At 55.5% G+C, this 10,667-nt stretch overlaps 1 protein-coding gene across 2 annotated transcripts; it reads left to right on the top strand.

Moving 5' to 3' along the window:
• Positions 1–3,389: 3,389 nt before the first annotated feature.
• On the top strand, positions 3,390–9,130 carry PRR14 (proline rich 14). Of its 2 annotated transcripts, none has more exons than XM_025370456.1 (12): positions 3,390–3,486; positions 4,262–4,333; positions 4,457–4,625; positions 5,403–5,521; positions 5,593–5,782; positions 6,048–6,091; positions 6,932–7,041; positions 7,346–7,934; positions 8,072–8,141; positions 8,223–8,314; positions 8,589–8,660; positions 8,751–9,130. In XM_025370456.1, the coding sequence occupies exons 2-12, from the start codon at positions 4,311–4,313 to the stop codon at positions 9,028–9,030; spliced, it is 1,758 nt and encodes a 585-aa protein (XP_025226241.1). In that variant the 5' UTR covers positions 3,390–3,486; positions 4,262–4,310; the 3' UTR covers positions 9,031–9,130. The 2 variants fall into 2 exon arrangements, with proteins under 2 accessions (XP_025226241.1, XP_025226240.1); XM_025370455.1 differs by lacking the exon at positions 3,390–3,486 and adding an exon at positions 3,544–3,804.
• Positions 9,131–10,667: the final 1,537 nt, after the last annotated feature.

The following is a 10,667-nucleotide window of genomic DNA, read 5'->3' as shown; positions in this document are numbered from 1 at the left end:
CCTGGGTGACAGACCAAGACCTTGTCTAAGAAAGGAAAAAAGGCCGGGCGTGGTGGCTCAAGCCTGTAATCCCAGCACTTTGGGAGGCCGAGGCGGGCGGATCACGAGGTCAGGAGATCGAGACCATCCTGGCTAACACGGTGAAACCCCGTCTCTACTAAAAATACAAAAAAAAAAATTAGCCGGGCGTGGTGGCGGCGCCTGTAGTCCCAGCTACTCGGGAGGCTGAGGCAGGAGAATGGTGTAAACCCGGGAGGCGGAGCTTGCAGTGAGCCGAGATCGCGCCACTGTACTCCAGCCTGGGCGACAGAGCGAGACTCCGCCTCAAAAAAAAAAAAAAAAAAAAAAAAAAAGAAAGGAAAAAAGAAAGATGGGCCACCCACAGTCGAAACGGACCCTGGGTTTCTGAATAATGACACACCGAAGTGCACCAACGGCCACACCAGCAGCCCCACTGGAGTCTGTGTGGGGCCCTCTTGCTACTGCATCAGCAGCATACACTGGGGTACACCCCACAGTATGTCCACCACCTGTGTAGGGAGTGGGCAAAGTAGAAGTTGTTGAAATGGAAAGTCACAAAAAGAGCAGAGGTGAGACTGCAAGACCATGAGGACTCACATTTGCTAGCCTAGGCTAAGGGCCAAGACTGCCACAGTCTACCTTACATTTCCATTTGATGAATTCTAGCACTCCAAGTTAGGGTCAAACTGGTGGGCTCTTCCTACCAAATACTCAGGTCCAGGGCTTTTCTTTGGACTACATCTTTTGCCCTTGGTGTCACTGACTTCAAGAGACCTAGAGAATCAAAACTCAGATTAGGGTCCGGCGTGGTGGTTCATGCCTGTAATCCCAGCACTTTGGGAGGCCAAGGCAGGCCGATCACTTGAGGCCAGGAGTTCGAGACCAGCCTGGCCAACATGGTGAAACCCCGTCTCTACTTAAAACACAAAAAACTAGCCAGCCATGGTGGTTAGCACCTGTAGTCTCAGGTACTTGGGAGGCTGAGGCACGAGAATCACTTGAACCCAGGAGGCGGAGGTTGCAGTAAGCTGAGATGGCGCCACTGTACTCCAGCCTGGGTGACAGAGAATCTCAAAAACAAATAAAAAACACCTAAAAACTCAGGTTAGGGCCGGGCGCGGTGGCTCAAGCCTGTAATCCCAGCACTTTGGGAGGCCGAGATGGGCGGATCACAAGGTCAGGAGATCAAGACCATCCTGGCTAACACGGTGAAACCCCGTCTCTACTAAAAAATACAAAAATCTAGCCGGGCGAGGTGGCGGGCGCCTGTAGTCCCAGCTACTCGGGAGGCTGAGGCAGGAGAATGGCTAAACCTGGGAGGCGGAGCTTGCAGTGAGCTGAGATCCGGCCACTGCACTCCAGCCTGGGCGACAGAGGGAGACTCCGCCTCAAAAAAAAAAAACAAAAAAAACCCAAAAAAACTCAGGTTAGGCCTGCTCTGCTTTTGAAGGTTTTTCCTGCCCTGGGGCCTGAAAAGCCCTTGTGGGGCTTAGCTCCTAATTTGGCAAGATTGGAAGAATCTCCAAGCACTCACAGCTGAATGAAACATCACTGTACCTCTTCAGCCACCATACTGCCAGGCCTGATCCAGAGGGAGAGAGAACGCCTCTACGTGGAAGACCCATGGCCTCCTCCCACCAGATGTCTGAATGGGTTTCCAGAGGGCCCAGTGGATCTCCTGTTCCAGAGATGCTGTAGTCCTGGAAGAACGTCTCCCTGCCTGAGTCCTTAGGGACAGAGCTGGGGAGCCTCCATTTCCCACATAAGCTCTTTCCATTTCATTTCCATTTCCCGATTATGCTCTTTCCATATCATCCCTTGTTTGTCTGTTTTGAGACAGGGTCTCTGTCGCCCAGCCTAGAGTGCAGTGGCGTGATCATAGCTCACTGCAGCTGCGACCTCCCAGGCTTAAGAGAGCCTCCCACCTCAGCCTCCTGAGTAGCTGGGACTACAGGCTTACGCCACCATGCTCGGCTTATTTTTTGTTTTTTGTTTTTGTAGAGATGGGGTCTTGCCATGTGGCCCAGGCTGGTCTTGAACTCCTGGCCTGAAGTGATCCGCTATCCTCTGCCTCCCAAAGTGCTGGGATAACAGGTGTGAGCCAGCACACACCCGGCCCTGTTTTATCACTTTCTTCACTCAATCCCCTGAGAAAGAATTATGACACCTAGACCAGGAAGCACCTCTGCACCTTATCTCGGACCCAGGATTCTAGGCTTCAGGGTCTCTCGTTCTGTTAAGAAAACAAGATAAGGACTGGGGCTGAGCGCTCACGCCTGTAATCCCAGTACTTTGGGACGCTGAGGCGGGAGGACTACTTGAGCCCAGGTGTTCAAGACCAGCCTGGGCAAAAAAGCGAGACCCTGCCTCAAATTAAAAAAAAAATAAAATAAATAAAAAAGAAAAGAAGGACTGGTTTGGATCAGGGAATCTGGGGAAGGAGAACTAGCACAGACACGGGCTTTGGTTAAGCGGTCAGGTCACCTTCATAGTGCTACAAGAAGCCACTACATGCCCACTTCCTCCCCACCAATAGCCCAGCTCCCGGTAAACGGTCCATGACGCAGCTCCTCCAAGCAACAGCGTCTCACCCTGATCCCTTACTCCTCAGAACTATTTACACCTCCCCCATCATGAAGGCCCCTTTTGAGAGAGTGGTTCCTGAGAGCCGGGCCCCACGAGCAAGCCAAGCTATATTCTCGGCCTCCTGCAAAGACGCCTCTGTCCTGTAGCCCTCTGCGCGGACCGCGGGCACCCCCACTCCTCCGGAAAGAAGTACCGTAGACAATACTCAGGGGAAGTCAAGCTCAGCGCCCCCAGTCTCCTCCCCACTTCGGCTCGGCCCCATGTCTCCAGGACAAGGCGCCAGCAACGAAGCCACAGGCCGCACCAGCCCGTCTTCGATCCCGGATATTCGGAGTCAGGGCCTCCGCCACCCACTCCTAAACTCGGACCCTGGGTTGTGGGAACCCAATTTAGGAACGCAGGAAGGTGCCGGAACCTTCCTCAAACGAGGCCACTCTAGGAAATTGGGAATTTCGCATATCGTTAGCACTCAGTCGACGTTTATTGGTCTAAGAACCAAAGAACCGGAAGATGCCCTTAAAAAACGTGGCGGCACTCTAGCTTCAATCGGTTGCCTCAACATATCAAGAAACCTGGCATTGTATGTGGCCCTCAAAAGATGACGCCACCCAGTCCACCATGGTTCAACGAGGACTAAGACATCTGCCCTCAACCATCATGGCGGCGCCACTCAGCTTGGCTTCCTGCCCCTAGGGATGATGGCCGCCAGGTGGCTTCACTTAGTTTTTCACCACCCCGGAAGACGGGGACCGGCGATTGGGCGGTGTCCAGAGGCCCCGATAAGAAGGCCATCGGCGGTTGGGCAGCCTTGGGTAAGCTTGGTTTTAAAGGAGCCGGAGGTGGGAGCTGCGGAAGACCCGGGATCCACGGGAGGCGGCGGTGAGCAGCGCTTTGGGGAGGGCAAGGAGTGGCTGGAGAGGGCGGGGGTGGGGCGGGGAAGGAAACTTCTGAACCATCTGGTCTTGGGCCGGGGGAGACCGCTGGGCGGGGACGCAAGGAGGGAGGGGGCGTTTGTGGGCGGGACCTCCCGGGATTGGAGTGAAGGGGGTATCTACTTGACAGTGGATCCCTGGGGATCTAGGCTGAGTTCGGAGATGCTCCAGCTCGGGCCGCCCCTGTCTGATAGGAGCTTTGCGGCGCCGAAGCTCACAGGGGAAGGAGAAGCCTCGCCCGGCGTCTGATTGGCGGAACCGCGCTGTAGGATTCTTTCCTCAGGGATCCAGTCTAGGGGATCTGGTGGGAGGGAGGGTCGTCGATGTGTGCAGTATTGCTTTGGAGTCCTCGGCCACTCGCTGTGAGAGGAGGAGGATCACAGAGGGATCCAGCGGAAATAGCCTCCCAGGACCGGGATCCCCGTGGATCCCGGGCACAATCTGCAGGGACAAAGGCCTCGGGAGGCTCGGGCCGCGGGAGAACTGGGGCCGCTGCATTCTGGGTTCTGGCGGCAGGTGCCAGGCAGGGCGCGAGTGATCCGCTGATCGAGGCGGTGACAGCGGGAGGACACCCGCTCCGGGCGACCGACCGGGGGCGCCCTTTCGCGCCCCAGGGCTGCGGCCGCTGGGCTACGGGGAGCCGCGGGCGGACCATGAAGGGCGGAGCCCCAGGGAAGGGGCCAACCCTCACCCCCCGCTCCCCCGCTCCCCCCTTACCCCAGGCCGCAGCCTGGGATTCCCCAGGGACCCCCTGGAGCCGCCGCGTCTCCCATGGACTTGCCCGGGGACCCCAGGTGAGAGCGCACCCGGCCCGCCTGTCTTGACCCCGGGAGATGGGGATCCTGGCGGCCGTGCCGGGAAACTACAGAGCCAGCGACAGGTTCGGGCGACCGTCCTCTGCTTCTTTCACCCTCCAGCCCGCCTGGCCAGGCGCGTCTGTGCCGCCAGCCTCTGACTCGAGCATTATGGGGAGCCAGGAGCCCGAAACGGCCGAGGCTGCAGCCCCCGGGGGCCCCTTCTCCCCTGGAAAAGGCCTCTCGGCGGGTCCTGGCCGTGGTGCTGGAAGATATCATGGCTGTTCACATGGTGAGCCCCCTGAACCGAGAGACCCTCTATTCTCCCCTGACTTTCCTCACTACCAAACTCGGGCCAGATCGCTACTAAGGATAACTGAAGTCCAAATCCATCATTGTTGTACCCATCCCTCAGGCAGCCTCCCTCATGCTAGAGTCCTGCTTGGCTCCCACTTACTCCAACCTAGAATTGGGCAGTGCCCGTTCCCCCCACCAACCTTTTTGGGATGGAACCACATCCCTGTAACTCTGAGAAACTCTTCTTTTTTTTTTTTTTTATCTTTTTTTTTCTATCTTTTTTTTTTTTTTTTTTTTCTGTAGAGACAGGGTCTTGCTATGTTGCGCAAGCTGGTCTCAAACTGGCATCAAGTGATCTTCCCATCTCTGCCTCCCAAAGTACTGGGATTACAGGCGTGAGCCACGGCGCCGGGCTGAAACTCTTCTGCTTTCTTCCCAGCCCAGCCTCCTTAGGAAGCAGGCTGAGGTCTTTGACTCCACTGCACAGATAAGAAAAACTGTGGCCCAAAAAAGGCAGTGACCCACCCTAGCTCACCCTGTCTGTTTCCCTAAATAGCGTGGGTGAGATTACCCAGGTCCCACACCTGCAGTTTAGGACTCTTAATATCTGGCCCCTAATTCAGTCCAATTCATCTCTTCTCTGGGGATCCGAGTGAATTCTAGCCCTAATCTCTGTTATGTTTGTGGCTCAGGGCACTGTTAGGCACAGGGAGACCTTGTCCCATCCAGCCTCATTCCATCACCTTGCTCTTGACACCTCTTTCTCTTCCAGGGCCCCGTGGTACCCTCAAAGGAGACCTCCATCCCACAGCACCACAGCCGTCAGGATCCTGTCCACATGCAGCCTCCTGCCTCGCCACCCCGGCAGGCCGGGTGGTCCTCGAAGGCCAGGTGAGCATGGCAGGATGGGGGTAAACCAAGGGCCCAGCTGAGCCCTTCTAATCTTCCCGTTCCCTCCCTAGGCCTCCCGATCCTCTGTGTTTGTGTCGCGAGCCCTTGAGCCGCGTCCACCGGACCTCTTCCACCCTGAGGCGGCGATCAAGAACAACCCCTGGCCCAGAGGAGGGCCCTTCACAAAAGGTGGACCAGGCCCCCCAGCCCACCCTGGTGGTGATGCTGGAAGACATTGCCAGTCCTAGACCCCCAGCTGAGGTATGGGAACTGAGGGTATGGATATCAAGGGTTCTACTGGGTTCCAGCAGGGATAGAAGAAGGGTGGGAGGCCTGAGTCTTAGGTGGATTTTTCTTGGGGTGAGGAGAGTGGCATTTTAGGTGGCAGGCACTACCTGAGCAAAGACTATATAAAAGCCTCTTTGGCATGAACCCAAGCAGGTATCTGGGAACTGAAAGAGTCAGGATGTGGGGCACTAAGGAGGCTTCCCTGCCTCCCCACAAACATTCCCCTATTTTTATCCAGGGCTTCATTGATGAGACCCCCAACTTCATCATCCCAGCACAAAGGTGAGAGAGCTGGAGTAGGGATTATCAAAGGATCCAGGCAACAGCCATCATCCAGGTAGCCAGAGCTAGGGGCATCGGGACTGATTGATCCAATCCTTCCTTGTGACATCTTAAAAAGTCTTAAGGGGCCAGGCACACTCACGCCTGTAATGCCAGCACTTTGGGAGGCCGAGGCAGGAGAATCGCTTGAGCCCAGGAGTTTGAGGCCAGCCTGGGCAACATAGTGAGGCCATATCTCTACAAAAACATTGTTTTGTTTATTTATTTGTTTATTTTTGAGACGGAGTTTTTGCTCTGTTGCCCAGGCTGGAGTGCAATGGTGCGATCTCGGCTCACTGCAATCTCCGCCTCCTGGGTTCAAGTGATTCTCCTGCCTCAGCCTCCCCAGTAGCTGGGATTACAGGCATCCACCACCATGCCCGGCTAATTTTTGTATTTTTAGCAGAGACGAGGTTTCACCATGTTGGCCAGGCTGGTCTTGAACTCCTGACCTTGGGTGATCCACCCGCCTTGGTCTCCCAAAGTGCTAGGATTTACAGGTGTGAGCCACCAAGCTCAGACAAAATATTGTTTTAAATTAGTTGGATGTGGTGGTCCTTGCCTGTAGTTCTAGCCACTTGGGAGGCTGAGGTGGGAGGATTGCCTGAGCCCGGGATGGAGTTCAAGGCTGCAGTGAGCTGAGATTGTGCCCCTGCACTCCAGCCTGGGCCACAGAGCAAGGCTCTGTCTCAAAAAAAAAAAAGAAGAAGAAGAAGAAGAAGCCTTAAGGGATAGGGGAGTTGCTGGCTCAGGTGGGATACCTGGAAGTTCCCCTAGACTTTACTTTGCCCTTCACCCCAGAGCTGAGCCCATGAAGATAGTTCACCAGCCAACACCTCCACCCGGGGACCGAGAACCCCCATTCCAGCCATCTGCTCTGCCTGCAGACCCTCCAGAGAGCCCACCACCAGGTAAGGACTTGGGTAGAGATCAGATGAGACTTGGGGGTCTAGAACATCCTAATTGAGCTTGGAAGTGTCAGGTACAGAGGTGGGGATAGGGCTTACCCTCCCAGGGCAGGGCATGGTATATGAAGATGGGATGACGATGTCAGAGACTTGAAGCTCAATTCTTAAATGCAGAACTTAGTGTTTTAGGGGTGGGCTAATTCCTCTGTGCACAAACTTGAGCATGCAGGGAGGGGCTGAGGCTACTGAGGAGGGGCTGAGACACTGCAGCCAAGGAATATCCACCTGTGACCTCTCCTTTCCTCAGCCCCAGATCCTGCTCTGGAGCTCCCATCCACCCCACCACCGTCCAGCCTTTTACGCCCCCGCCTCAGTCCCTGGGGCTTGGCCCCGCTCTTCCGTTCCGTCCGCTCCAAGCTGGAGAGCTTTGCTGACATCTTCCTCACACCCAACAAAACCCCACAGCCCCCGCCCCCGTCCCCCCCAATGAAGCTGGAGTTGAAGATCGCCATCTCAGAGGCTGAGCAGTCTGGGGCTGCTGAGGGCACTGCGTCTGTCAGCCCCCGACCCCCCATCCGCCAGTGGCGGGCTCAGGACCACAATACCCCAGCACCTCTTCTTAAGCCTTCTCTGGGCCGAAGCTACTCCTGCCCTGATCTGGGGCCCCCTGGCCCAGGTACCTGCACCTGGCCACCTGCTCCACCCCAACCAAGCCGGCCACGGCCGCGGCGGCACACTGTGGGTGGTGGGGAAATGGCCCGAGCCCCGCCACCCCCTCGGCCCTGTCTCCGGAAAGAGGTCTTCCCTCTCGGAGGAATGGGAGCCTCCCCTTCTCTCGCCACATCTTGCTCGTCCACGGCATCCACTTCCTCCTTCTCCGAACCAGCAGAACCCAGGTAGTGCTCTCAAAAAACCCCCCTCGAAGCCTAGCCGCAGCCTGGTCCCAGCCTCCTTCCCTGAGTATCCAGCGGGCAGGAGACGGGGGATAATGCAGTGAATCCTGTTTGTCCCTGAGCCTTGACCTTCTTGGCAGGTTGGGTTCAACCAAAGGGAAGGAGCCAAGAGCCTCAAAGGACCAGGTGCTTTCAGACCCTGAGACCAAGGTAGGCATTCAGATTGGGTAGAAGAGACTAGTGGGGGCCTGAGCCCATGTCACTCTTTCACCCTCTGCCCCATTTTTGCAGACCATAGGAAAGGTTTCTCGATTCAGAATACGCAGAACACCAGCCCGTCCTCAGCTAAACCTTACACCAATGGGACTGCCTCGACCAATCAGGTGAGGGGATCATTGGGCATCGATCCGTCTTGGCCAAACAGATGCAGGCTCATGTCCCCTGAAGTATAGCTTTGTCTCCCCTCAGGGAGCACAGTCCAGTCTGAAGGATTCAGTTGGGCGTGGGCATGGTTTGTGCTCAAAATTGCCTGTCTGCCATATGTAGCACTCCTGGCCCTGACATGTCCCAGAAATTGAAATACAGACCAGGCCTTACCTGTCCCTTCAGGCCCCACTGGCCCAAGGTTTCTCAGTGGCCTCTGCTCTTTGCTTACAGGTTGAACAAGAAGGAGTTCAGCTTGGAAGAAATTTACACCAACAAGAATTACCAGTCACCCACAACCAGGAGGTGAGACACTTGGAAGGCTTGAGGGTGGCAGAGGGAAGTCTGGAGCTATGGGGCACGCTGATAACCAGCTCCTCTCCCTGCCTCATCCAGGACCTTTGAGACCATCTTCGAGGAACCCCGGGAGCGCAATGGGACTCTGATTTTCACCAGCTCAAGGAAGCTTCGGCGGGCTGTGGAATTTCGGGACAGCAGCCTTCCTCGATCACGACGGCCATCCCGTGGGGTCCGGGCTGCAGGGGGCAGGACTGTTCCTCCCCATGTGGCCCCCAGCCCTGATGTGGGCCCCCTGCTCCAGCAGCGGCTGGAGGAGCTAGACGCCTTGCTCCTAGAGGAAGAAACAGTAGATGGGGAGCAGCCCCACTGGACCTAGGTGCCCTATCTGTTTGTCGTCCATTCTTAAGGGATGGGAAATCTCCCATGCAGTTTTTTTTTTCTCTATATTTCTAGTAAAGTTTTCGATATGTTTCTGATTCTTTTGTATCTCTAGCTGAGTTTAAGATTGATTTGGCTGATGTTTCTACGTTGACCCCCAAAAGTCTGGGAACTGGGACTGGTGCCAGAGATGGTGACAGGCGTTGGGTATAGAGTACAGGAAGGGGGTGGAGTGGTCACTTGAGATATAGATAGATAGGTAGATAGGAATGGAGTTTCACTCTTGTCACCCAGGCTGGAGTACTGGAGTACAATGGCACGATCTTGACTCACTGCAACCTCTGTCTCCGGCATTCAAGCAATTCTCCTGCCTCAGCCTCCCAAGTAGCTGGGACTACAGGCATGCGCCACCACACCCACTAATTTTTGTATTTTTAGTAGAAACAGGGCTTCACCATGTTGGCCAGGCTGGTCTCGAACTTCTGACCTCAGGTGATCCACTCGCTTTGGCCTCCCTAAGTGCTGGGATTACAGGCATGAGCCACCATGCCCAGCCTAGAGATATTTTCTTGATTAGAGGAGTCTCCTGTGTGGAGGGACACTTCTGAAGCAGTGTCAGATGATACTGTGACCCTAGACCCTGGTCTGGGTTCACCCAATTCATTTACATAGAGACTGAAAGGCCTATAGTGGGTCAAGGCCTTGAAGATCAAGATGGCCCTGAATTCCTACTAACATGCAGGTCAGGACCTGCTGCTGGATTCAAGACCTAAGGCAGGCCAGGTGCGGTGACTCACGCCTGTAATCCCAGCACTTTGGGAGGCTGAGGCAGGTGGATCACAAGAGGCTAGGAGTTCGAGACCAGCCTGGCCAACATGGTGAAACTCCCGTCTCCACTAAAAATATAAAAATTAGTTGGGCGTCTTGGTGCATACCTGTAATCCCAGCTACTCAGGAGGCTGAGCCAGGAGAATCACTTGAACCCGAGAGGTGGAGGATGCAATGATCTGAGATTGCACCACTGCACTCCAGCTTGGGGGACACAGCCAGACTGTCCCCCCAAAAAAACAAAAACAAAACAAAAAGAGCTAAGGGTAATGGGCCATAATGAAGCACTCAAGACGACTGTCATAGGTGTTTGACCTGCACATGTCCCTGCGACAGGGAATTAGTCATTTTATGGATGAGAAAGCAAGGCAGGCATGTCAGCGCGCTGTCCACTTTCAAAACGGTAACCTGGGCAACCGGAGGCCAGAAATGGCTTCCTCTGTCTTTTTTTTTAAGCCAGTCACATTGAGCAGTGGGGTGCACCTTTCGTAGGTGAGAGGCATCACAGGGCAGTGGCTGAACACAGACGTGGCTAGGAGACTACCAGCCCGTTTGTGCGCGCTTTCCTCTGTCCCAGTAAAGTGGGCTGACAGCATCTCCCTCGTGGAATTATTACCAAACGCAGTCACTAACGCGGAGAAGCGCTCATGCAAGTGCAAGGTGTTTTCGAATTGCTAGAGCTCGGGGACCGCTGCCAGCAGCCTCGCCTGGAAGGGACACGGCTGCCTGTTAGTGCGGCCGGCGCAGGCACAGCACGCGGCCGCTCGAGCCACCCCGCACGGCGGAACAACCCGCCAGCCGCCAGCC

The sequence above is a fragment of the Theropithecus gelada genome, chromosome 20 (genome assembly GCF_003255815.1).
Source record: "Theropithecus gelada isolate Dixy chromosome 20, Tgel_1.0, whole genome shotgun sequence".
NCBI classification, from domain to species: domain Eukaryota; kingdom Metazoa; phylum Chordata; class Mammalia; order Primates; family Cercopithecidae; genus Theropithecus; species Theropithecus gelada.
This window is presented reverse-complemented; position numbering and strand designations above follow the sequence as displayed.

What these genes read in the sequence shown, in the direction of transcription:
- PRR14 (XM_025370456.1), top strand. Translation starts at nt 4,311, where the DNA reads ATGGACTTGCCCGGGGACCCCAG. An exon ending in ATATCATGGCTGTTCACATG is followed by an intron (nt 4,626 to 5,402) that starts GTGAGCCCCCTG and finishes TTTCTCTTCCAG; the next exon opens with GGCCCCGTGGTACCCTCAAA. An exon ending in GGGTGGTCCTCGAAGGCCAG is followed by an intron (nt 5,522 to 5,592) that starts GTGAGCATGGCA and finishes TTCCCTCCCTAG; the next exon opens with GCCTCCCGATCCTCTGTGTT.